The sequence below is a fragment of the Conger conger genome, chromosome 19, assembly GCF_963514075.1.
Source record: "Conger conger chromosome 19, fConCon1.1, whole genome shotgun sequence".
Taxonomy (NCBI): domain Eukaryota; kingdom Metazoa; phylum Chordata; class Actinopteri; order Anguilliformes; family Congridae; genus Conger; species Conger conger.
Window position 1 is genome coordinate 15,451,788 of NC_083778.1, and position 27,563 is coordinate 15,479,350.

The 27,563-nt window shown below is 45.8% G+C and overlaps 1 protein-coding gene across 1 annotated transcript; it reads left to right on the top strand.

Moving 5' to 3' along the window:
* The first annotated feature begins 1,392 nt into the window (after positions 1-1,392).
* Positions 1,393-27,439, top strand: zgc:165507 (uncharacterized protein LOC561188 homolog). The gene is made up of 5 exons (XM_061229458.1): positions 1,393-1,489; positions 19,839-20,075; positions 23,788-23,931; positions 24,597-25,391; positions 27,186-27,439. Exons 2-5 carry the CDS (start codon positions 19,862-19,864, stop codon positions 27,437-27,439), a joined length of 1,407 nt encoding a protein of 468 aa, XP_061085442.1. The 5' UTR covers positions 1,393-1,489; positions 19,839-19,861.
* Positions 27,440-27,563: the final 124 nt, after the last annotated feature.

Here is a 27,563-nt window from a genome sequence, read left to right on the forward strand (position 1 = left end):
ATGAACAATCTCAGAGAGCTCCTTCCGTCATGTCATTGTGTTTAACACTGTGACACTGCTCAAAGTTCATGTTACCTTAAATACTGGAACAACTGACCATCAGAAGTAATTTTGCAGAATAATGTTGCTTCAGACCAGTTTAAACAAATCTCTGTCTAGCATCAACAATCATGGAATGTGCCTTCAAACATGCATTCATGCTATGCAAAAGTCAAAAAATAAAAATGATGTTTTCAGTGTTTCTGTTTATTAGCCATACTTTTACACCAATGTAATTGTGGGAATTATTTTTTTTGTTCTCATTGTCTACAATAGTATTGTTCAGTGTTGCTGATGTGGCTCCACCGGTGATGCGCTTCCACCCAACGCGGCCACCTGGAGTGCAAATGAGTCCGGCACACACCCAAACTCCACTGGACTTGTTCATATTATTCTTGTTCAAATCAGAGATTACTGGCGGCGGAAAAATATTTTTTCTATCACTGCGGACTCCACAGAGACGTTTGCTAAGTGGTCTTCAGCTGGAAGATCTTAAATCGACAATGCCACCTAGCGGCAAGAGATTACATCACAGCACTTCCTGCCCAGCGTTGATAGTAAATGTGACAGAACAACCAATGAAATGCCTCTTACATAAAAGTAATATCATCCCACGCACGAATTGAGAGAGGAAGTGGAAGTGGTGTACATATGGGTAAGGTTATGTAAAACTGTCGGCCTAGAACTTCTGGTGTGCACCTCACTTCATCGCATGTCACAATATCCATATATTCGACAATACGTTCAAAGTGTAGCGTGAATTTGTATACTGTAGGCGATACAAACATCATTGCATCAGCGTGTTTTTTTCCCTTAGCAGATCTGTGTAGTATATTTTCCTCCACTTTGGAGCGCATCTAATTTAAATGCTGCCATGATGCAATCATGGTTGCTTCACTTTATTATAATTATTGCTGCACGGTTAGGGGTGTATTAATTGCTGTGGTTTTACATGAAGGGACTGTAATTGTCCTCAAGCCAATTAAATATCATATTGTCTGTGCAGCTGACATGGCCTTAAAGCGCCTATGCAACACAAACACGATGTAGCTCTAAATTTAAACTAATCCCTGAAGACAAACACAGTTGACCTAATTCGACTTCATCTCTGTTTTCAAGGCTGGATATAGCTACGACGTCTTCTGCATCTCCACAACAAATTTCGTTTCACTATGAAGTAGACTAATCGCATCTTCTAATAATAAATTCAATCCCTTTCCCCCCGTCATCATTAGGAGGCTGCAACTTGTGCCTTGCCCTTTGTCTCCGCTCTTTCTAACCATCCAAAGCATCAGCAGGTTGTCAGAGCGCCGTCATGCAGCGAGGCAGCTACGTCATCATTCTAGTAAGCTAGCGAGCTACGGTTTCAGACAGTCTTCTCCCAACACGGGCAAGGTCAGCGGCTAAGGACCACAGTCGGCTAAGGGATCTGGTTTTGCATTTCAGAAAGGTAACGTGGAATTTATTCAAAGTGTACGAGATTTTAAGAGTGCTTAGGAAAATAAGTAACCTACATTTGCGTTGCGTTAGCCAGCAGTGGTTAATTCAAATGTCACCTGGTGATGCGCTGTGCATTGGTATTCAGTAATAGCTAACGTTTGACAGTATTGTCGTACGGGATGTAGAAAGAATTAAGAGCTTGTTATCAGTGGTTTTTGGCATTCAGGTTCAGGCCTGCTCATTGTGAGCGCGACTTCCAAATAACCTCTGAATGTAGCTTACACATCTTGCGGGATTATTCAGTGGCGTGGTCTCTGTGGCTATATTCGCTAGCTTCCTGCATCGCATCCTCTCTCGTGTTAGGGCTTGCAAAAAAAAAAAAACTTGCTGTTGTAAAGTAAGAACACAGTCAGCTAAGTTATTGATCTAAATGCAATCTGCATGAACTTGAATACAATTTCGAGTCATGTTCGTGTTAGACCGGTATCACGCGCTCGCGTGACAGCTACCGTTTTGTATCCATTTTCTGGTTGCGCCCCCGTCATTGGCTCTCCATCAGCCGCGCCATCCAGAGAAAGTGGAGAGGCGAACAAGGGGCCGGGACGGCGCAGAGAGGAGTACTTTAGACTGGAGGCATATCCTACACTTATCATGAGTTCAAGCGGGTTCATATTATGTCATCATTTGTTGTAAGGTTTAACATAACAGACAGTCTTTACCTTCGTGTCTCCTAGCTGGTTTAAAATCCAAATTACGCAGCATGTCTCCACCCCCGTTTTAAGAACTGTCTATATTGTTCAACCACGAAGTTAAGTCCTCTACAATAATCTATTGGATAATGTATTGCTATTCTGTATTAAACTTAATGATCTCTTTGAAACCCTTCGGTTGTACAATGTGATTTTAGTTACCACAGTTCTAAACGTACCGCCCCGCTAAAAAGTGGAAGTGGATGTTTCCTGCATAATTCGCAAAATATATGCTAACTGTGCAAGTTCTTTTGTTCACAAACACATTTACCCCAGCAAACTGTTTGAAAAGGGACAAAAATAACATATAACATTTCTTTTAACCCTTTTTTTTTTGACAACCCTTGACTGAACACAGACTGCAGACTTTGTGCTGTAAGCCTTTGGGCAGGGTGCTGTGCCGGCTAATCTGCATGGTAAGAGGTTCGTATTGATCACTCACTGCAGTGATCAGATAAGTTGACAGCAGTCTTTGGCAACTCTCTGCGCGCCTCTGCTACAACCCCCCCAGTGCGACGCGTTTCGCAAAGTATCGACAACAGGCGTGACGGAAAGGGGAAAACAAATGTATGGGTTTGTCTGTGCAAGACGGAACACTCACAAAACAAACATCTTATTGTCAAATTATCGACACGCAATATGGAGTACATTTCTGTGCCAATCAAAAAAAGCAATAACAAAAAAAAACTGAAGGTAAAGATTAAGCTGCAAGTATGAGAAAATTATACTGGAGCGGCAAGCCCTTGATGCGAGGCTTCAGAAACGTAATTTCTTTGCATGCTGCTTTGCCTAATACGCTTGGCCCTGCAAGCCTGGCCCCCACAATGCTTGTGTCCATCACTGGGCCAGTGTCTGGGTTCATGGAGACTCAAGGCCATTCAGAAGTGGGTTAAAGAACAAATTCCCTGAATGGTTTGCGCAATTTAGGCAAAACCCAAATGATTTGGGTGCCCCAATGAGCGTTTATTAGAGGCTTATTATGGGGGGGGGGGGGGGGGTTGAAGCTGGGTTTGAGCTGTTGATTTACGGGAAAGCAGCTGCTGTAGATCCTGTTATGCCACCAGCCGTGAGGCAAAGCGGTTCGACTCCAGCACCTGCGTTTCATTGTTTGACATTGTTATCAAGCCAGCCTATTTTGGCAAGCAACTGTTGTTTGAGGTTTGTTTCCTGAAGAGTTGGCCGTTATCTGCTGTCAATTTTGCCTGACACACACACACACACACACACACACACATAATGGAGACAGTGTAGCATGAAAGCAGCCTCAGTAACCAAACTATACACGTGAAACATACCAAGTTCAGTCAAGTTTTCCTCCAACGGCAGTGCTCGCTGACAACAGATAATCCCATGTTTCGTTCTGATATTGTGTTCGCTAGCTCGCTTGCCATCCTCTAAGACTGTGATTTTAATCCCCAGTTTCTAGGCGAAATTTTCACGACTGTAGTTAAGCAATCCTCTAAAAAAATGTTTTACTGGGGCACAATGGCTTGTGATGGCACGGCTATGTGCAAGCTCAACATAAAATTTCAAACCAAACAGGTGCAGGGGGATTTTTCTGCTCCTGTTCATTCATGCAACAGCTCTGTGGGTTTTGCACACACACACACACACACACACACACACACACACACACACACATGCAGAAACATGCACACACTCTCATACACACCTGCACACACAGCTAGAAATCCTTCACGTAGAAGGATTTCCAAGCAGCAGTTTGACAGTTGGAACTGAAGTAGATTTTTCCAATAAATCACAATTAGGTAGAACTGTGTTCTCATGCACCTTCGCACACGTGAGGGGGTTTTCGCCCCATTGACTGTGCAGATTATTTTAAAGTTTGGCCGACATTAGCTCAGAGCGGTTGTCTGGCAGTCGGAAAAGGTTGCCGGGTTTGATCCAGCGTCTTGGATAAAAAGCTGCCCATTTACCATAATGCAAAAGTATTTATTAAAAAATAATAATAATAATTTTAATCAAAATTCTCAATTTTTGGGGAGGATTCCCCAGTTGTACTCAGCTGCCATGCAATGACGATCACAGGCGTAGTTTGAACAAGGCGTTTGTGGCTTGATATTCTCGTTTAAAAGAGGACTAGCCCACAAGTCATATACTGGTTGCTTATAACCCGAGCACAGGCTGATTTTGGTTTTGGTGATTGGAATAAAGAGAGTACCTGACTGAAGTCTCAGTCTGGAGACTTGAATATTCAGGTCAACTTCAGAGTTTTAATGTGCATGTTTCCTGCAGGCAGTGACACCTGGTATTTACCTGTGAGTATCCTGCTGGTCCTTATGGCAGCTTGTGTTAACATAAGGCAGGATGATCATACCTGGCTCTGGTCATACCTGGCTGGTGACACAGAGCCTAGTGATTCCTAGGCCTTTGGGCAAAGTGTGCGATTGTGACAGACTGACCCACAGAGACTGTGACGGTGTGTGTGACAATGTACGTCTGTGACCGAGTTAATGTGTGCAAATGTCGTCATAGCTACCGAATTTGACCATGTTTCTTCTTTTGTATTTCAGATTTTTCCCTTTTTTCCTCCCAATTTAGTAGCCAATTGTACCCTCCTCTCATTCAATTTGAGTTAGTGTTAGATACACCGTCCACACCCCGCCACCCTGGCAGGCCGAGGAAGAGCGACACGCCTTCTTCAAGACGTCTCATCCCTCTTAACCGTGTCCGTGGTTCCAAGGCGTCCGAGGCGCTTATTGTACGGCGAGCAGCTGACCCTGCCAAGACCCTCCCTCTGGAGCGGCGAGCCAATTAATGCCGCTGCACATGAGCCGGCTTTTGGCAGGACCGGGAATCGAACCCCGGTCCCCGGTGTGCAACTGCAGCGAACTGCAACCACAAGTCCGCTGCATCCTTAGCCTGTTGCGCCACCGCGGCCCCTTGACCATGTTTCTTGACCAACATAGCTGGAGATTTAAAGATTTAAGTACATTTCAGAACTTCATTTCTGCGCATGCTGCTCTGGCTAATACGCCTGACATTAGGCTCCCGCAAGGCATGTGTCAATCACCAGGTCGCTGGGTTTATGGGGACTCCATTCAGTCACACATATAAGTAGGTTAAAGAACAAATTCCCTCAACTGACATTTGAGGCAAAACCTGATTAGTGTTGGCTCCCCAAGGAGTGTTTACGGGAGGCTTATGGGGGGGTTTGAAGCCGGGCCTGAGCTGTTGACTACAACAGCAAAAGCAGTGAGCCGCCATAGATCCTGTTATGGCACCAGTGTCAAAAATCTTTGAGATGATTATCAAGCTCGCTGGTGAAGTTGTTTGTCCCAAACATTATGGTGCCCCGAAATGGGGGCACCATAACGCCGTATAAAACGTTGTAATTTCTCCATGGCGAAACTAAAATGTACAGAAATACCCTTGAATAAAACCTGAGAATCTGCAATTTGCCCACATGTGAATGGTTTAACTAATTGGGGAGTACAGAGCCAAATTAGTTAAAAAGTATTTGTCCCAAAAATGATGTAGCTCGCTGTACAGTGGACTTACAGTATCAGGACCTCCAGCCACAGATCATCATCATGACTTTGCATTTTCCCAAGAAAATAAGCTAGATTTAAGCTTACTTCTGCTTATTTGTAAATAACAAGCAAATGAAAGGAAAAGAGTTGCAGATCAATGAAGGATTACGCTGATCTCAGCTGACCCAAAACATGTACAGTGCAAGGCTTCAAAACATATACAGGGCAAGGCTTCAAAACATATACAGGGCAAGGCTTCTCTTGACATTTCATGAAGAGCTTCATCGTTATGTACCAAAAAACACACCCATATTTACACAGACAAGCACACAGCTCTGACAAAATACCTGTGCTACATTTCAAAGTCCTTCGGTTTCTTGACAAAAAGTAATTTAGTACTATCACCTGATAGTATAACAGGTATCTATCAACTTGGCAGCAGTCAGCAGAGGCTAAGCGATTGACCAGGAAGTGTGGCAGTTTAGTCTCAGTTTAGGTTGGGCAGTATCCATTTTGTTTAATTGCAACTGAAAGAAGATGGGCACTTCTACCCTTTTTCAGGGGTCCATATATGCCACAGCCTTTGAAGCGTGTGCAAAACCAGGAGCACGGCAAATGTTGTGAATAAAAGTGATTTGTGAGAGTTTCATTCTCGATTGTGTTTGAGTGGCTCAGACAGATAGTGCCGTTGGATAAATTTTGAACAGTCACAATGTGTGGCTAATGATTAAGAACATCAACTTTGTTTGCTGTGAGATTTCATTTTATTGCCATCATTAACTGAATTTTGTTTCAACTTGAGTCACAGTTGGAGTTACTCAAGTTACAGATTTAATGTGTTCAGTGCCTTAGGTGACATTGGGTGTGATAAACCTGAAAGCGTAGTGGTTCAGGTACATGACTGGGACACGCAAGGTCGGTGGTTCGATCCCCGGTGTAGCCACAATAAGATCTGTACAGCCATTGGACCCTTGAGCAAGGCCCTTAACCCTGCATTTCTCCAGGGGACGATTGTCTCCTGCTTAGTCTAATCAACTGTATGTCGCTCTGGATAAGAGCGTCTGCCAAATGCCATTAATGTAATGTAATGGACAGTTATGGGACATTACAATTTTTCTGCCATTCATTGTGTTACACAAGATGTGTGAAGCGAGCATGTCATTTGTGCATTCCTCTACTTCAGACAGCGTATGAACGGAGAAGGCTTGAGGCTTGTGGAGCTGTAGAAGTGAGAGGGGCTGTGTCTTGTTCAGGTTTTATTTTAGTTGTGCACTCAGTGTATTCTGAACAACGCAGGGTACAAGTGTTTTGTGTAGCTGTATTATTGAAACGGCTGTTTATTTTGAAAGAAATATCGATGTTAACTGAAGTTGTCTGTTCTATCGTGGAAATACTACCGACACTGGTGGCACGCAGTGGCGAATTGTACTCTCGAGGATACGGCTGGGGTTACGCAATGCCCCATGGTACTTTTCAGAGGCTCAGGGAACTAATTTTGAGTGACCAGCTCTTCCAGGCCTGACTTTCCGGGGATGACGTTGTCGTCGTATCCTTTCAGCGACCTCTACGATGCCTCGGTCCGGCTCTTTCCTGCCTTCGTCTCGCTGATCTCAAAGACACGCTGATCTCATAATCACCCTGATCTCAAAGTCACCCTGATCTCAAAGTCACGCAGATCTCAAAGTCACCCTGATCTCAAAGTCACCCTGATCTCAAAGTCACGCTGATCTCAAAGTCACCCTGATCTCAAAGTCACGCTGATCTCAAAGTCACCCTGATCTCAAAGTCATGCTGATCTCAGAGTCACCCTGATCTCAAAGTCACGCTGAGCACAAGCGCTCATTTCTTCAGTCTGTGGCCTCTGGTCTTGGCCGTGTGATCTGGGCTGAAGGAGGGGGGGAGGGTTCGAGCAGTAGCTCAGTGGCGGGGGGCCACAGTGTGCTACGGACGGGGTGACTGACCCAGGTCCGGTCGCAGCGAGGCCCATGACCGCTCTATCGCTGGACAAGACCACTGTTCACCGCGAGTCTCAGCGAGTGGGCCGCGTGTCAGAGGTCTGGCGGCCCGGCGGGCCTCATTCCTCTCGCTGCGTCTGCGTCACCGTCTCAAAGCGCAAGCCTTCGCACAGTCGCTGCCTGTGTTCCGATTGTCAGGCGGAGCCAGACGTTCCTCTCATGTATCCCACAGTGCGGGACTCATAGAGTGCCTTTGTATTTACAGTAAAAGCTCTCTTATCCATCCGCTGTCAATGAAGTGGCATAGAAGAGTCACCATTGACTGTTGTCCCAGGTCAGCAGCCAGTGGGTGAAAGGGAGAGACGACGGCAATCTCAGGTTGGATTACAGCCTTTATCTCATTTACAACCGTTGGTGAATATTTTGCAGCATTTATGTGTGATAGTACTTTTCACTTTTGAGCATGTGTCTTGGTTCAGCTCCAGACATGAGGCATCGGACTCGCCACTGTGAAAAGTCGGTTGCTGGCAACGTGTCTCTGGAATTATTTAGGCTACCAATCTACATCTCCATCTCTCTCGATCCGTTATGAAATCTTATGGTGATTTTTGGGGTGTGCATGTATGAGAGAGAATCAAAGCAAGAACCCAAAAGAGGGATGGCACATAGTATGGCACATAGTAGAACATACAAGAAATTCAAAACCCAACTGTATTTTGCTTGTTTCAAAGCCTGTCATATCTTCATATACTCATTTATTCACTTAATTCTTGCAAAGTAGATGTTTTTTTTGGTCTGGCACCATTGATCTGATAAGTCGTCAGTCCATTTTTGTGTTTCAGTATTTTTAAATAAATGCAGAGGCTGGCAGGCATTTTTTCATGTGTTCTTTCATATGAACTTTCATATGTTCTTTTTGCCAACTAACCAGTGACTTTGCCATGTTCTTACCTCGTGAAAACAGCCACAAGCTCCCGCCCGGTTAAGGGAAATGCTTCTCTGCAGTTTACTGATTTCCCCGCCTCTCCCACAGTACCGGAAAAAAGTGCTGATTGGCCGTTTACTCATCGCTGTCCACACCTCAACCAATCCAACAATGCTGCGGGTAGGCACATTCAGCCAGACTACAAAACTGTCCCTGTACTTCAGAGAGTCGCGGCTTTCATCACCTAGAAACTTTACTGACAAGGATGTTGGTCAAAAAGCGCAGATGCTGATAATCTGGGAAAGAAACGTTGATCAGCCAGACCGATAATCGTAAAACTCCTCTCTCCCAGTGGTGGGATTCCACTTGAGACCTCCTTTGATGCTCGAAAGCATAAAGCTGATGTCTGTCCCAGCTTTGGCCTATGCAGATTTCACCAAGCCTTTCATTTTACATTTTTTTTACATTTTTTTGTCATTTGGTAGACGCTTTTAATCCAAAGCGACTTACAAGCGCATAGGTTCTACCACAAGTCAAAGCATCACATCCAGAACTAGGAAAATACACATGGAATGCTGTTCTAAACATATAGTCGTCATCATAAGTGCAATATTTATTATTATAATTTTTTTTTTTTTTTGGGGGGGGGGGTTAGACAATCAGGAGGGAGGACTAAGGTAGAGTTTGAAAAGGTGTGTTTTGAGTCTGCGTCGAAATAGGGGGAGGGATTCTGCTGTCCTGACAGTGGTAGGGCAAGTCATTCCACCACTGAGGAACCAGGTCTTTCATCTTAGAAATCGATGGTGGGCCGGGGGGCAGGCTTATCGCAAGAGGTCAATGTCATGAACCAACTGGTGACATATGCAAGCGGAGCCCTCTGCTCCTCTGCATGCAACGTGGATAACTAGGTCACTGTGTCGTTAGAACTGTTGGCAGTGACTGACAGTTTGGGAATACCTGACTGAAAACAAGCGTACGGTGTTCACCGATAACCCCCTGTGCCACCTGAAGAATACCGAACTAGACACAGTAGAACAACAAGACCACAGGTTCTGCTCAAGGTTTCTTTCCTGTTCACCAGGGAGATTTTCCTTGCCAGTGTTGCCCTTGGCATACCAGAGATGTGATTCTCTGTAAAGCTGCTCTGTGACAAAGGCCTTTTTTTAAAAGCGCGATACAAATAAAAATTGATTGATTGATTGAACAATGAGAAGCACGGCTGGCAGTTACATTTTTGAGATGGTGTACGGACCAGGAAAGAACATCACTGCAGATGCACAACGCAGTCAGCACGCTGAGGTTAAGGCCCAAGAGGGCGGATACTGTTCCCCATTCCCCTCTCCGTGCCCCTCAAAGAGATAGGGTGACCTGTAGCGTAGTGGTTAAGGTACATGACTGGGACCTGTAAGGTCGGTGGTTCAATCCCTGGTGTAACCACAATAAGATCCGCACAGCCATGGACCCTTGAACAAAGGCCCTTAACCCTGCATTGCTCCAGGGGAGGATTGTCTCCTGCTAAGTCTAATCGAATGTATGTCGCTCTGCATAAGAGTGTCTGCCAAATGCCGTGAATAATGGATGACTGTAAAAGAGGATAGGTCCGTCCGTGTTAGTGTGGCTTTCCGGTCTTTTCCGGCAATAGTAGTCTCAGCAGAGCAAATGTCTGCTTCCTGCTTTCCTGTTTTTAGCTGAGAGAGTCCTTCCGCGACCTTCACAATGCGGACCCTGCTATTTCCATCCTTCACAAAGTGCCGGAATGAAACTCAGAAGCGCAACAGAGAGGAGATAACTTGAAGACACTCGAGCTGCTGCATCAGGGGTAGACGGTGGAGGAGGCAGAAGATGTTCTGTACCAGAGGTCTAAAGATTAAAGGGAAGCCAAACTAAACGACTTATTCCACCAGCCGCCCTGTAGGAAAAGTCCTGACACAGATGCACAAAGGACACGGACACCAGTGGACGGGGAGGCTTTCAGGCTGGCAAGGAAATGGTGCCGTTGACCTGAACTATACCAGGTTAATGAACAGTACTGTAAAATGTGTTGGTGTCAGCGTGTAACTGCGGTTGCCAAGAGCCTCGTGAAACATTGGATCTAGACCTATGGAGTCCTAGCCTGATTTTACTTGGACCATGGAAGGATGCTTTGAAGCAGAGCACTGTGCAGTCTTTCTGGTATCACTCAGTGTGAATGTTTTTATTGATTAATGCTCTGTAGCCTTCAGCCAGAGAAATAGAAATTGGGTTAAATACATAGCTGGTGGTGTTTATAACACCCCAGAGACCACAGGCTTCATGCCTTACTTCCTTCCATTGGCCAAACCACTCGTGTTTTGCTTGATGTCCTGCTTGGAGTTTAGTCCCTAATCCTCTCAGAGGTACTTTTTTGATCAGTACCTTTGCGTTATATCCTCAACCCCCCTCCCTTAGTCCAATTTCCCACAACTTGTTTCTCCCCCCACCAGATCGAATTGCTCCCCTCCCCACGTTCTGTGATGTGTTTTCAAATTTACCTCTTTGATCAGTACCTTTGTATTATATCCTCTACCCCCTTCCCCACATTTTGGTTCTCCCCCCACCAGATCTAATCCCTGAGGGACAGGGTATAAGTGGTGGCATTTTCCCTCAGTTGTTTGTTCTTGTTGACCTATACTTTGGGAACAGAACTACTAGTTTCTCTATTATATTAAACAACCTATTTGAAACAAAGACATGCCTGGATTTATTTTTCTACTAACAATCGTACGGAGGAAGACATTTAACTCTTTAAAAATCCCACAGAGTCTACAGGACATCTTAAGACATACAGTATTAGGCACCCTAGACTTTTGTATATTTATTTATATTACATATATATACATATTTTAGGATGTTTATTTTTTTGTCTGTGTTCGTATAAAAGAATACATTTGAGATTTCCAAATATTCATTTTCTAAAAGATTAAATTTTACAGACGTTTTTGTATTTAATTTCAAAAAGTAACATATTACTTTAAGCAATTGACTACTTTTTACATAAAAACTTGATCAAGGCTGTCTGAGATCAGAAGCAAGGAGCCGACCAAGAAGTCTGCAGAAGAACAGTGGCAAGTTCTCCAACATGCTTGGAACAACCTCCCTGCTGATTGTCTTATAGAACTGCAGGACAGCGTTGGCCATCTCAGAGAAGTGATGCAGTTTTAACGCCGAAGGGTGGTCACAAAAAATATTGATTTGATTCAACTATTCTGCCAAATTACCAAAATGTTTACGTACGTTTATTTAGGACCTTTCATTTGATTTATTTTAGAAAGAATCTTATCTGTACAGAATGTTATACAGGTGCCTAAGACTTTCGCACAGTACTGTACCAGGAAGTGACTGACACAGGCTGCACAGTACTCACAGAAATGTTGCTGGCCGACCAGTGAGTGATGATTCTTTCAATGCATGCCAGCTATACAGTATGCCGAATCCAACTGGTAGTAGTCCCTGTGGATTCTTTTTTATTTTTTTTATTTTTTTTTGTTGAGATTTTTCCCTTTTTCTCCCAGTTTGGTCGCCAATTGTACCCTGTCTGATCCAATTAGAGTTAGTATTAGATATGTCGCCCACACCTCGTCCCTCAGCAGCCCAAAGGAGAGTGACACGCCTTCTTCAAGCCGTCTCGTCTCATGCTCGTGACCGTGATTCCAAGGCGCCCGAGGCGCTTTATTGTGCGGCGATCTACGAACCCCAAAGCCCCCCAGAAATGTCCGTCGTTCAGAGACGGGGCTTTGTGTCTTTCGGCAGCCGGACACAGGGAAACGGCAGGTGGAAGTTGCCCTCACCGGGTTTGAAAGGGCTTGTAACTAGGCAGTGGAGGAATCGCAGAGGTTTGCTGTTGAGCCAAGATGGCGTCTTTTCGTTCCGGGGAACCTGAAAGCTGAGATAACAGAACAGAGCCATCCCCCCTCAATTCCACTGTGCAGAAATCAGAGAGGAGAACGGCAAGTGTCTATTCCAACCCTTTTTCGACTCCCAAAGTCAGTTCGCAGTAACCAGAGTGGGGAGAGTGGGGCTGTTACCCAAAGCCCCTTGTCCACATGTGTTATCAGGCCTGAAAGAGATATTTGCTTGTCTTGCCACTAGCTTAGGGAGGGCCACACCTTTTTTACGAAATGCCAATTAGACGTCTGGTCCTCGTCTGGAAAGAGTGAGTCATAGTTGATTTAATTAAGCCGGCGTGGGTGTCACCAGGGCGGAACCCGTTGTTTTGGTTTCAGGTGTGCGTGTTCGGCCTTCGCCGGTCGTTACGTCATCGCCTATGCCGACAGCGGGAAAAGAAAAAAAGGAGGAAGTATTTGGTTTACAACCATGACAAACATTTCACTGCTGATATGGTGTACTCCTAATTCATCTACGCGTCACCCTTCCAAGTTAGAAGGAAGATAAACTCTCGTTGTGAGTAAGAAGTTTCATTTAAAATGGTTTCAGGATGCTGTTATTAGTTGTTTAGCAAGCAGTGTGTTGGGCAGTCACGTGTGACCGTTTCCTAACATCACCTTTGTTCACTGGAAGTGAAATATTTAATTTTATTGATGTCACTGACGGTTGAGGAATTTTGTTTCCTTGAGTTAAAGTTGGGAGAGTACCTATTTCTTTTTTTTTTAATTGATTTTTTGTTTAAACTCTTAAAACAAGTTGAGTTACAGATCTCAATGTGTGCAATACCTCAAGTGGCGTTGGGCAATCGTGATAAACCTGGTAGCTTCTGTGGGTAATCATTTTCAATCTTGTACGGCTTTCCTGTGAGATTTATCTTTTGTGTTAAGCAAGTGTGTATTTTGTTCATTCCTCTCCTTCAGGCGGGGCGTACGGCATTTGGTTTTGTGGGCTTGCGGAACTGTGAGAGGGGCCGTGTTGAGTTTGGGAAGGTCTAACCTGTGGGGAATTGGGCTGAAGGAGGGGCTAGAGGATATAGTACAAAGGTTACTGATCAAAGAGGTGAATTGGAAAACACTTCACAGAAAGTGGGGAAGGGGGTGATTATATCTGGTGGGAAGGGGGTGGGGGGGAGGGGGGGGGGGGGGGGGGGGGCTTTGTTTTAGTGCAATGACCTGCCTGTATTTTTTTTTACAAATTTCCTACAGCAAATTTCAGCAAATACATTTTTCAGATACCTACGCATGTATTGCTCTTGACTTAGTAGTACACTTACTGTAATGATACGCTGCATTTGTATATAGGTATTGCCGACAACTAGGTTAGTAAGGCTGTTTGGAGCACTGCCTTGCTCTCAAGGACCTAATGTGCACATGAAGATTAAATATAATTTCATGTCCATATACATGAGCAGGCTTGGGGCCTTTTCTTTTCTTTTTTTTTTAATGTTGTGAATATTTGTTGTGTATATGTGATCCTACCTGAACTACCTTCAGAACCAAAACCGAGAAATCTATTTTTAATACAAATAAAGGATACATTTATTTTTTTTAAGTTATTTGAGTCATGAGTGTGGTTTCCCTTTAAACAGGACCAGAATCTGTTCATCGAGTAGAAGCAGAAGTTTATCAAAGGTGACGATTGTGTTAAATTAGATTGCATTTGAGGATACTTAAATTTTGTGTTGGGAATAGTGTACCATAGCACCGATGCCTGTAAAACAATGGAAATAAATCTGACCTTTCTGCATTCATCACTGGCAGTTTTTTAATGTACTATTCATACACTCATTTCACGAGTGGCACGTGAAAGAATTTTAAAGTTTTAATATCCATAGTGATTCAGCGGGTTGTCATGCAGACACAGTCCACAGTCTTGGACTTCTTGCATTCGTGCGTTTAAGAGGCTTAAAATACCAGACCACCACTTTCCAGAGGATATATTATGTTGACAGCCAGCCAGCCTTATTTTACTACCTATGTGGAATGCCTTTTTTCCTGTTTTCCTGCAGTTACCAACTCTCACGCTTTTGCTGTGAGGTTCAGGCTTTCAGTCACGTGATTGGGGGGCTGCAGAGGGGGGCATTTAAACTCACGGCAAGACAGCCCTGAAAGTACAAAAAAAATTACAAATTCCACCACTGATTGGCCTCCGTTTTCCATTAAATTTCTAAATTGTTCTGCATTTTTTGTGGCAATGTAAATACCTGTATATTTTAAAAGCTTAATGTTGACAGGCCAAATTTAATGTTCCGAGAGGTTCAGTCAGGTAATTTGCAATACAGGCCTACTTAGCACGCTTACCGGTGCCATGCAGGCATTTATTTATTCCCTGTTAACCGTTAATAGAAGTAACACTTTGTGAACACTACATGGTGCTGTCTGTTTCAACTGTCATTTTTCACATGACATAACCGGTAGAGCTGAGCTGCTGTAGCCACAGATGCAGACTGGGCCTTTGGCTTATCCACGTTAGTCACACATACAGACTGGGTCCGATAAGCTGGGGTCATTGCAGGTCATGTTATTTCACATTACATTACATCACATTATTGGCATTTGGCAGACGCTCTTATCCAGAGTGATTTACAATTGATTAGACTAAGCAGGAGACCATCCTCCCCTGGAGCAATGCAGGGATAAGGGCCTTGCTCAAGGGCCCAACGGCTGAGCGGATCTTATTGCAGCTACACCAGGGATCGAACCACCGACCTTACAGGTCCCAGTCATGTACCTTAACCACTACGCTACAGGTCACCCTATCTCTTTGAGGGGCACGGAGAGGGGAATGGGGAACAGTATCCGCCCTCTTGGGGCTTAACCTCAGCGTGTTCACTGCGTCGTGCATCTGCAGTGATGTTCTTTCCTGGTCCGTACACCATCTCAAAAATGTAACTGTGCCAGCCGTGCTTCCCATTGTTCAATCAATCAATCCATTTTTATTTGTATCGCGCTTTTAACAAGACCTCTGTCACAGAGCAGCTTTACAGAGAAACCGGTCCCCAAGAGTACGCCGCGGGCGTACCTTCTGGTTCAGCTCGCGTGACCCAGAAGGCGATATGCGGATGACATCACCCGTTAAACCTTCTCAAACCACGGAGGGTCTACTTGCACTGTGTGCACAGGGGCATTGTCATCTTGAAAGAGATACTCCTCAGCAGGAGGGATTCTTCAACGTGAAGGGAATACGATAGCCCACGACCGTTAAGTAACGACTGCCGTGCACTGCCCCAGCCTGCTAAGGGTGTGAGTGCACCTAAACCATGGCAGGAAAATGCCCCGCACCATTATGTAGGCGCCAGAACTCACCACGTTCACTCTCAAACAAACGCTGATGTTTGTTCACGACCCACACACACACACATCTTCTCCAATTAGAGGCACCCACCTCTACTGTACTGCCACACTGTATGGCTTGTGTTGTATGGGGTATATGGTAAAGGATATGAATTATGCAAAAGGACCTGCTGAAACCAAACCCGATTCTCAGGTGGTGTTAAGGAAGAAGGTGCTATTACATTTTGTACAAGTTAGAGAAAAAATATGGGCAGATAATTGCGAGATAAAAAAAAAAAGTGTTTATTAAATGTGCTTTATAAATGTCCCCAATTTGGGAGCGGTTGGCATTGGCAGTTTACAGGGAGAGTTGGCTTTCTGGGGGCAGTCTAGTTGTTAATATTGGATCGGTGTCACAGGCTCCCTGCAGCTGCAGCAGGAGAAACTAGGTGAGAGCACAGATGGTGTCAGGAAACTTGGCGACCGTCTAAGTGAGCAATAATTACCCATCACACTTATGGTGGGCGTATGGGATGCTACTTGCGGGCTCCTGGTTGTTATTTAGGTCTTAACATCGCTGCCCGTGAGAGGTGTGTTCCCACTCAATCCAACTGGCTCACGGGACACATTTGACATGATCAGTTTGAATCAGTCAGGTCTTGTGATAAGATTCTGTTTCAATTCCCGTTGAGCAGTTGGGAAGTGGTTACGTTCATGACATTTCTCTGATCTGGAGAACACAGTAGCCCTCGTGGGCGGCGTCTCTGAACTACAGCAGACCTCAAAAACCATGCCCGGTTTTGGCCGTTTGGAGAGCCCTTTACAGTAGTGGCATTGGCAGATATCACTGTCACACCAAATTCTCACACAAGGGCTGTGCTACGCTTCAGCTAGTACCCTGGATAATAGCAGTGGGAAAGTGTTTTAAACAGTAAATGGCAGTGAGTGAGAGCCATTATCACCAGCTGCTGTTGAACATCAACAAAGGGAGGTACATGCTCTTGCAGGGTAAAACTCAAAATAATTCCCAGCTGCAGACAAGGTAGTTCAATGATTATTTCCACCGCTAGAACTAAAAAAGAACTCAGTCCTAAGTTCTTTAGTCTTATAACTTAGACTTAAAATCGCATTGCTTTTATTCTTGATGAGTTCACTTGTCCAGAGTAACTTAAAACAAATACATGCATAAATATGTTGTACTTGAAGTAAGAGATGAAGTATAATTGCAAGACTACGACACTTCAGGCAGACCTTTTATTGCTGTAAGCTGGTTCGGTGGCTTATTTCGCCTTTTTCACGCCTCATTTCCTTATGCTCTGAAGGGTGACCTGATCTAAAATGTGCGAGGCTTTGTTGGTTCAATAAATACGTTTGAGCCCAAGCGAGCGGAGTATTTTGTAAATATTGCTCCAAGGCACGTTTATAATCAAATCAAACAATGGAGGCTTGAACGGTATTGGTACATCCAGCAGAAATTTGGCAAACAAATGTTGGCGGTGTTGCTTGTTCTTCTCAGATCTGCTAGATAGCAGATGCTTTTGTTTGCATGCTAAGATGTCTGTTCAGAAGGCGGGTCTGGCCCCTGAGAACGGGAGAGGTTTGTGTGAAAATTCTGAAGCACAGAACATTAAAAGATTAATGCTACCATACGCCAAGCCGTGTTATTTGAAACATAGTTTCAAACCATACGTAATGATTTGATAAGGGGTGACCTATGACCTTTGCATTAACCTCTGAGTCAGAATCCTGTGTTCTTTTTCTGATTTTTAAGACACCGTCACAAGAGCTGGCCTACCATACTGCCAATATTCCAACAACTGTTGGTCTATTTACAGCCAATATTCCAACAACTGCTGGCCTACTTTACAGCCAATTTTCCAACAAGGGCTGGCCAAATATACAACCACTATACTCCACACTGCAGCACCCAAACCTCCTGAACGTCCTTGGATAACCCCGGACAAGGGTGAAATGCACAATAGATTTGGATTCAAATACTTTTCTGTGCTTGATTGATCTTGCCTGGTCCGACTGAACCAAGCGAGGCTTACAAGGCTTCCTGCCAAAACGTATTGAATTTTAGTTAAACTGATGCCGTACAACTGCCGTACAAATAGCAGGTTCTTCAAAATCCGGTGAGCAAGTACAAGAATGCAGCAATACATTCATTCATTCATTATCCTAACCCGCTTATCCTGAACAGGGTCGCAGGGGGGCTGGAGCCTATCCCAGCATACATTGGGCGAAAGGCAGGAATATACCCTGGACAGGTCGCCAGTCCATCACAGGGCACACACACCGTTCACTCACACACGGGCAATTTAGACTCTCCAATCAGCCTAACCTGCATGTCTTTGGGCTGTGGGAGGAAACCGGAGTACCCGGAGGAAACCCACACAAACACGGGGAGAGCATGCAAACTCCGCACAGAGAGGCCCCGGACTACTTTGTAAATAGCTTGTGGCTTCATCTCGGTTAAGCGTTTTCTGATTGTGCTCCTGCGTTGAGCACATACTATGCCCAGCCTGAGCAGAGACCTCCAGCCACCGCAAAAATCCTGTTTGGCCTCAGGCGACACAGTCAGGTGACCGGCTTTCCTCTGCTCAACCTTGGCAGGGGAGAGCGGGGCAGTTGTTGGCCTCCCGCACCAGCGCCGGTCTCATGACGGCAGTCGGCGTTCGGGGGTTGTGGAAGGACATCCACGGGACTTGAATTTCCCAGGAGACGTTGTTGCCGTGCCCTTGAACAAAAGGGCGAGCTCCCAGATGTTCATGCCAAAAAAGAAAATAAATAAATAGGCTGGGGCGGTGTGTGGCGGGCTGGGGTGTTTGTACAGGAGAGGGTGTGGCGCTGATATAGCGCCTCCCCATCCGTGTTCCCGTGTGGCACAATGACCTCCCCCCTGTCCTCCGGGACCAGGATCTGTGCGCAAACCACAGGAACCCACAGGGTTTAGGTTTGTGCTGGACAGCCTCCCAAATTCTCCCACTTGAATTTTCCTCAACAGCCGAGTGTCTAGAATGAATTTAAGAGCAGAAGGGTTTGTAATCCTGGCCTGTTTGGGGCCTTCAGGGGGATAAGGCATGCAGAGGGCTGTCTGTGTTCTGGATCAGACCACAAGATAATCAGCATTTGCCTTTTAGTTTGCAATACTCGATTTCTCCATTCAAAGATTACCCAATTACATTTCAGGCACCCACAGACATTCTCATTCAGACTGACTCCTAGAACTTAATATTCTTCAGGTAAAATCCTTTCACAGATCTGGGCATTTTACTGTACAATTGCAGTCTTCAGGCCTGTTCACATCCACACTGATGCATGATAACGCTCTGTAAATATTGCCGCCATTTTGAATGCGATACCCAGTAAATTTAAATTGGATTTTTGATTGGCTCTATTGTTCATACAGCAGTAAAAACATCGCAGAAAATTATCCCAACAATATCATTCTCCATTGCCGTTGTCGTTATAGTTGTGGTGTGGACTTGAGTTAGAACGATTTTTTAAAGCTCCCTAAACCACATAGTGCAGCCTGTAGTGTGGTGGTTAGGGTACATGACTGGGACCCGAAAGGTCGGTGGTTCTAATCCCGGTGTAGCCACTATAAGATCCATGCAGCTGTTAGGCCCTTGAGCAAGGCCCTTAACCCTGCATTGCTCCAGGGGAGGATTGTCTCCTGCTTAGTCGAATAAACTATACGTCACCCTGGATAAGAGCGTCTGCCAAATGCCATTAATGTGATGTAATGTTAAAAGGATATATTTAGTTGTCGTTCATGGTGTGAACAGCCCTTTCGGGTTCTAGGTTAAAGGTTCTTACGTAACTGAACGGTCGCTTCGTTACTTAAATTGTTTATTATTTATCCGGGCGGTTGAGCGCGGCGTGACACGGATTCTGAAACGCGTCACCTGCCGCTTTCGCTCAACACCGCCGCGCTGCGTGAGCGGAACACTGCGAAACCGTATCCGTGGACGCGGAGTCAGCAGTTTCGCTTCTTCCTCCAGTCCGTCGCTCATCGGACCTTAAGTTCTTTCTCTCTCTCCCCCCCACCCCCGCAGTCGCAGGACGAGACGGGCCAGAGATGCCGCCCCCGACAGGAGGTCCCACCGTCACCCCGCCGGACGGGGGCTGGGGCTGGGCCGTGGTGCTCGGCTCCTTCATCTCCATCGGCTTCTCCTACGCCTTCCCCAAGGCCATCACCGTCTACTTCAAGGACATCCAGCAGATCTTCGACGCCTCGTACAGCCAGATCGCCTGGATCTCCTCCATAATGCTGGCCGTCATGTATGCTGGAGGTAAAAAAAAAAATCTCATTTCGTAATATATTTTTGTTTTAAAAATTCCTGACCCTGCCCCTGTGAACACTTGGAAGCTGATATTCTGCATGGATGGCCCTGCTGTGCTCCAAATGCAGTCTGTAGCATTTCTCAGTATATCGCATTTCTTGTAAAAGGCAAAGTTTACTTTCTGGAGTTAAAAAAAAGAGTTTTTGATTTCAAAAAATGTCAAGCAAAAATGAACCCCACTCTGTTCAAACTGCTTTGAAGTTACAGTTATGTTTGCAGAGGATGGATATATGAAATCTCACAATTTTATATTTTGCCGTCACAAATTTCCTTCTCAGTTCAAAAGTGGAGCACACAAAAGACAGAGGGGTGTGTTTTAGCAAGCTCTTTACTCCTACAGTCAGACGGGTGTAGTTTAGCAAGCTCTTGACCCGTATGGTCAGAGGGATGTAGTTTCACAATCCCTTCGCCCCCCAGGGTCAGTGGGGTGTCGTCTAGATGCAGCCGGCCTGGCCAATGGGTAGCATCCTGCCAGAATTTAAAGCTGCAGTAAGAAACGGAAGGGAATTTTGGCTAAATTTACCAAAAACTTTATCCATGAGCCGGTAGACGAACCACATTTTCAACCGGTCTATGTCTAACAGGTAGCTGGTGAAAACTGCATGAACACGTCTGGTCATTTAAGCCCCCCCCCTGCAAGTTGAGAATTGCACAAGAAAGGAACCATTTTCAGTCCTGCTGATTTGTTGCCCCTTTGAGGCTGTAATTAGTTCCCCCCCCCAAAATGACATGTTGACACAGGAAGCTGAGCCACTTTCACTGAAGCCAGCGAGTCTCCGACCGCATGTATCATGAGAAATTGTTCCAACTGAAAATATACAAAATATCAAACATCCGTTTGAAAAAAATAATCGGGCAATATTATGTGTACACACTGCCTCTGAGCATATACCCTGTGTGAGATGTACACGACACAAAGTGAAAGCACAAACTCAGGAAGTGGTGCCTTTAAGGTTCTGCCCCTCTTCCGCAAACCCCTGAGGGTCCTTGTAATAAATTTGCGTTAGCATTTATACGGTCGTGTTCAGTCAGGAGAGCGAATCGCCCGCCTCCCCTGTGAACGTTGGAATTGCCCCTATAACTTCCTTTCATTCCACATCTGCCACTAAAACCCAGTGCAGGCCATACAAGCAATATGGATCAAACAAACATCGTATAATTGGTTAGCATGCTGTGCTTAGCATGCAAACAAAAGCATCCGCTATCTAGCATATCTGAGAAGAACAAGCAACACCGCCAACAGTTTTTTGCCATAATTTGTTGTCGAGGTTGTAAATGTTTATTAAAGTTAAATTTGGCCTTTTTTTATACTGTGGTTTAACTGATGCAATTTATTATACAATATTATAAAAAAATGTATACTTCTTAAAACAACCATCCAAGTTTTGTCTTTCTTGTTTTCTGCTTTAGAATAACTGTGCCAAATGAAGAGCTTAAGGCTGCCCAAATGAGTGTTGTCAGTACAAAAGTGAGCGCACACAGTATTTACACCCATACAAGGACTTGCATATTTCCATGTGGGTCTGTTTCCGTGGCAAAAAATAATAAGCCAAAGTTGATGCAAAGCATGTTGGGAAATGTGCTATTCTTACAAGAGCTGCCCTGAGTGACCTGCTACACTGTCACTTTTCCAACAAGAGCTGGCCTACAATGCTACCACTCCTGTGCAATAGTTTTTTTCATAGGTTTTCATTCCAACTAATGCCCGATTTCACCAACTTCAGTAACAGGCCAGGCCTAGCGCAAGGGCTTAGAGCAGCTTTACTCAACCGCAGTGTGTGCAGGCGTTAGCTTCAACCTTGGGCTACACCACCTGATTTCACTAATTAGCCTATTGTCCGAACCAGGCAGGTAAAATATTGAGTGAGATCAGGTGGTGTAGTGCACGGTTGAAGCAAAAGCCTGCAGACACTGCGGTTGAGTAGCCCTGGCTTAGAGTCCGCTCACAATCTCAGTGTGGGTCACGGAGGCACTTTTTGGTTTGAACTGAATTCTCTGTCGAATCACCTTGACCCGAGTTGATGTGATTGGACAGAAATACGGATCGGATGTGGGTTACGTCCGGAAATGTGGGAAACTGGGACGGCTTAGTCTACTGCGAAGCTGAACTGAGAGTCTCACGGACACTGTAAATGCGAGTGAACCAAAAGCCCAACTTCTATTTGACCTTGGAGCGGGGAGACACAATCACATAGTTTTCCATATCATGAAATCTAAACAAGTGCTTTGATAACGCACTCCCCCACCCCTATTTGCTCTTCAGCCACGGTTACAAGGGCAGCTAGGATAAGTTTCTTTACCAATGGCGAAGTACTGTAGAGCTTATTTAAGACCTTTTTCCCCTATCCCTTTAACCTGAGCTCTGTCACTCACGTGGCATATCTTTACGAAAAGCCTGACGTTACATTACAGCCTCTGCGTCCAAGCCTGCAAATGTAGGCACGATCGCAACGCTTGTATGAAAGAACATTTTTCCATTCGCTATGCTTTGTGTTTATGCTGAGGGTGCACAGATCACAAGACCGCACACACACACACACACACACACTCAAAGGGCATGTCACTCAAAGAGTCACCAGAACGGTTAACTCTACCCTTCAGATGACCGGGCCGGAGGGAAAACATTCCCTCACGTGACAATGCCAAAATGACAAAGCTGAAGGGACCAGTTGATACATAATCTGAGAACGAAGCCCGCATCCCTGCGAGACCTATTTTAAGATTTAGGATTTAAAATGTGTGCGAGAAGTTACATTTGTTGACCGGTGTCAATATGAACGCCAACCACTGCTTCTTACAGTGAGCTCCATAAGGTTTGGGACAAAGACGGTTTCTTGATTTACTCCACGATTTTAGATTTGTTATCACGAATAACAAATTTGCATGCGGTTAAAGTGCAGATGGTTCGCTGTTATTAAATGGTATTATATTTATATTATATTCATTAAAGGTGATTTATACATTTTGGTTTTATATTCTTCCAAGGTCACAGCTTTTGTCACAGGCACAATGAAAAAGACCCAGAACAACATGAAGGACGTGAAATGAGCAGTTAATGTTCATTAAAATGAGAAATTAAACATTTGCTCACGAACATTGTGCACATTTCAATTTAAAATTAAAATGACTCCTTCTCTGTACATTAAATACTCGCCTCTTTCCACAACTTTTCCGAAATGTTTGTGCCTAAGGTTCGGCAAGACAATCGCGCAAAAATTCTGAAATGGTACCATTAAACAACCTTTTGTTTTGGGTTAACGTTAGTGCCGCTAACGTGTACTAACATTAGTTACATCAGACTAACCTCATACAGGGAATCAAAGTCGAACGCATGAGAACTTCTCGTAAGCTTTATCACAGTAAAAAAAAGTGGACAAACTATGTTTTCTGCGAGAAATGTATTGTCGAGTTCACATGCACACACTGCGGTCTAAGCTTCATTCTTAGGCTCCATTTTGCCATTCCAAATGCTGTTCAAGCCTGATGCCCGGTGCTAGAACGCGAACGCTGCGGCCTTTCTAGCAGTGACTGAACTTGTTCAGCGAAACACTCAGCCGCATAAAGGGGTTGCATGGGTAAATAACTCGGCTGTGTGTCAGTTGCTCTGGAGAACAGCGTGTGGCAAACTGCCTAAAGAAACCCGAACACTCTCCTCCTCCAGGGCCCATTAGCAGCATCCTGGTGAACACCTACGGCTGCCGGCCCATCATGATGATGGGGGGCTGTCTGTGTGCCGTGGGGATGATCTCGGCCTCGTTCTGCAACAACGTGGTGGAGCTGTACGTCTGCATCGGCGTGATCGGAGGTAAGCCCGAACGCATCCCCTGGGTGTGAGCGCGGCGGTCCTGGGTCAAACACGTCGTCGTTTTTGGATTCAAATATTTTTTCCGTGCTCAGTCGATCCTGCCTGGCGCAGCTGAGCCAGCCAAGAGGACCAGAAGGAATTCAGGAAAGGAAAGCAATTCATAGGTTCCAATACACCGTACAAGTTGTGTAAATTGCAGAAACGTATTTCAACCCAAAACAATTATGTATTTGACCCAAGTCTAGAGGACCGTGATAGTCAAGTATATAATTGAGTAAACATTAATCAAGTACATTATGCCATTTTGCATTGGTAAAAGTCTGCCATGCACACCACCTATGGCTTCAGTGGGGTTTGCATTTGAAATACTGGCCGTCTTTGGGCAAGGCATACATGGGGCAGTGCAGGTAAAGGTAGGGTTTGACATTGGGGCATTCTGTTATTTCGACCAGCAGTTCCTGGGATTTCGGCATTTGAAATCTGGCCTCATGTCTTAAAATGCCTCAAAATGAAAGTATGATGTTCAAAGGTCCAGAGTGTCCAGATTTTCACTCTGATAATAGAAGGCCCCTGTTTGGATTAAGCATTATGCCCGGCATCAGTCACATCATCACCTCCTGAGAGAGCCTGTGCGTTCCCCCCCCCCCCCCCCCCTTACTCTCCAGGTTTGGGCCTGGCCTTCAACCTCCAGCCGGCCCTGACCATGATCGGCAAGTACTTCTTCAAGAAGAGGCCCATCGCCAACGGCCTGGCCATGGCAGGCAGCCCTGTGTTCCTCAGCACCCTGGCGCCGCTCAACCAGTACCTCTTCAACACCTTCGGCTGGAGGGGCAGCTTCCTCATCCTGGGCGGCCTGCTGCTCAACTGCTGCGTGGCGGGGTCCCTGATGCGGCCCCTGGGCCCGCCCCCCGGCCAGAAGGCGGTGGAGGCCCCGCCGGCCGCGGCCCCGTCGCAGAAGAAGGGCGCCTACGCCACGCTCAACAAGTACCTGGACCTGTCGCTGTTCCGGCACCGCGGGTTCCTCATCTACCTGTCCGGCAACTGCATCATGTTCCTGGGCTTCTTCGCCCCCATCGTGTTCCTGGCCGCCTACGCCAAGGACACGGGCGTGGACGAGTACTCGGCCGCCTTCCTGCTCTCCATCCTGGCCTTCGTGGACATGTTCGCCCGGCCCTCCATGGGCCTGCTGGCCAACTCGCGCTGGATCCGGCCGCGGATACAGTACTTCTTCAGCTTCGCCGTGCTGTACAACGGCGTGTGTCACATCCTGTGCCCGCTGGCGGAGGGGTACCGCGGCCTGGTCATCTACTCCATCTTCTTTGGCTTCGCCTTCGGCATGGTCAGCTCCGTGCTGTTCGAGACGCTCATGGACCTGGTGGGCGCGCCCCGCTTCTCCAGCGCCGTGGGGCTGGTCACCATCGTGGAGTGCTGCCCCGTGCTGATCGGGCCCCCGCTGGCAGGTATGGGGACCCGGGGACCGGGGGGGGAGGGCAAGACGTGTTCGAATGGCCAACCGCTTACTTTGTGCAAGTTCAACACTGCAGGTTCCTCAGATACGAGGATCAAATCTCAAATGTTCGCGAGCTGCCTGGTGCCGATTGTGCGGATTACCGATGAGCGTGTCCAGTAAAGAGAATGCTTTTTACTATGATTGACAAGCCAACATGCTTATAAGAGTTATTTGATAAATGCTTTGTGCGTTTAGATTGACGATTGAGTGCACGATGCTGCTAAAAAGATTTAGAAAATGACATTGCATCTATACAAGTCTCATAATAGAGATTTTAAAATGATTTAACGTTACAGTAATAATCAACGGAATTCCAAACCGGATGCGACGACAAAAGCACAAGAACTGAAACTAAATTTGGAAGAATTGCATTTTTCAGATGTAGTTTTTCCTGTCGGTAGAACAAGAGGGCATAAGTAGAAATTTTTTTTGTTGTACATTGGGAGGTCTCACTGCTTGCAGCAGCTTGTTGGATCCCGTATCAGTGGCACAACCTCGGGCCATTTAGCACATCCATGACTGGGATTGAACACCCCGTTCTCCTCATTACGAAATCTCATGTTCTCGAGTTCCTAGACGAGCTATAACTTATAAGAGTACGCTGTGAAAAGGAACAGGCAGGGCAACATCTACACGTGCCATTTGTCTTTTACACACCAAGGGTCCCTGCTTCTGCTACGTCACACAGGGCTCCACAGACTCACAAAAGGGAGAGGTTTTGTCCACCAATAATGCAGTGTCACCTCCTCTGATTTCAGTGGGCGAGGGGACTGTTACTTCAGGCCTAACCTCGGTGGTATGAATATGGTCACGTCATATTGCAGCGTCTAAAGCAACAACCATGAATTAGAGGCATCAATTACAGACAAATCCTATCTGACACGTACAAAAGCAAGTAGTTAAAGATAAAAAGCCTTGGATAATAATTAACCTAAAACCCAATAGAATTATAGAATTGTCCCGCAGAATCCCAGAAATGATCAAAGTAGAAATTTGACCAATATTTCCCTGAACCCAAGTCCAAACTCAACAAAGCTAAATGTTTAATCGCAAGTTATATTTATTTGAAAGAGAAGTATGAGATCTTGTCGCGTTCATTTGACACTTAAAAATGGCCATTTCCCGCAAATCTCTGAACGGTCAAAGGGTAACGTGTCCTTCCTGCAGGCTAGTTGCTGCACGGACTCCGTTTACTTGGATACAAGCGCTGAAACGGTAGAAGCCACTGCCGCGACCTTCAGCGGTAACTCGAGTGGGAGTGCGTCAGGCAATTCAAGTTTATAATGGGTTTGTTGCCACCTAGTGGCAGACAATTCTACAGCGTAACGAACGAACGACCGACTAAATCAATGAAATACAGACAGAAAGTTATAACAGACACAATCGTCCTTCTCCTATTCATGTTGGAAACTGCATTTTAGGACAATTACAGCGCAACATCGCCATAGCAGCATATATTGTCTTTGCCGTCATGCCCGATTTTGGTCTTGGTTTGTATTTTTGTTTTCTGCATTAGCGTGTCAGTAGAAAAGAGCAAAATGTTACAAAGCCTAAGACTTATGCACAGTGCTGTGGTTTAATCCATTCGTAACTGAAATGGCAGTGTTTAAATTGTACCGGCGCCCTCCTTTAGCGCTGCGCTCAGTTTTGTAAGAGTGGCAGTTATAAATAGTATAGAGGTTTTCATCTCAGCACCCTCCCGTGAGAAACAGCACGAGTAACAGCACATTTGGTGTCCTTTCAGGCAAGCTGGTGGACGTGACCAAGAACTACAAGTACATGTACTTCTGCTGCGGGGCGGTGGTGATCTTGGCCAGCATCTGGCTGTTCATCGGGAACTTCATCAACTACCGGCTGCTGGAGCGTGAGCGCCGGGAGGCGGAGAAGCTGAAGCAGCTGGAGCCGCAGGGCAAGGCCGACCCGGACGCCGAGGCCTCGGAGAAGCTGTGCGCGCAGGAGGAGGACGGTGCTGCCACGCAGCGCGAGACCAACATTTAGCCCGGCCCCGGGGCCCCGCCCGTGATCCCTGCCTGGCCCCTGGGCCCTGCCGCTGAGCCCCTGTGCGGCCCCGGGGCCCCGCCCGTGATCCCCGCCCGGCCCCTGATCCCCACCCGGCCCCTGG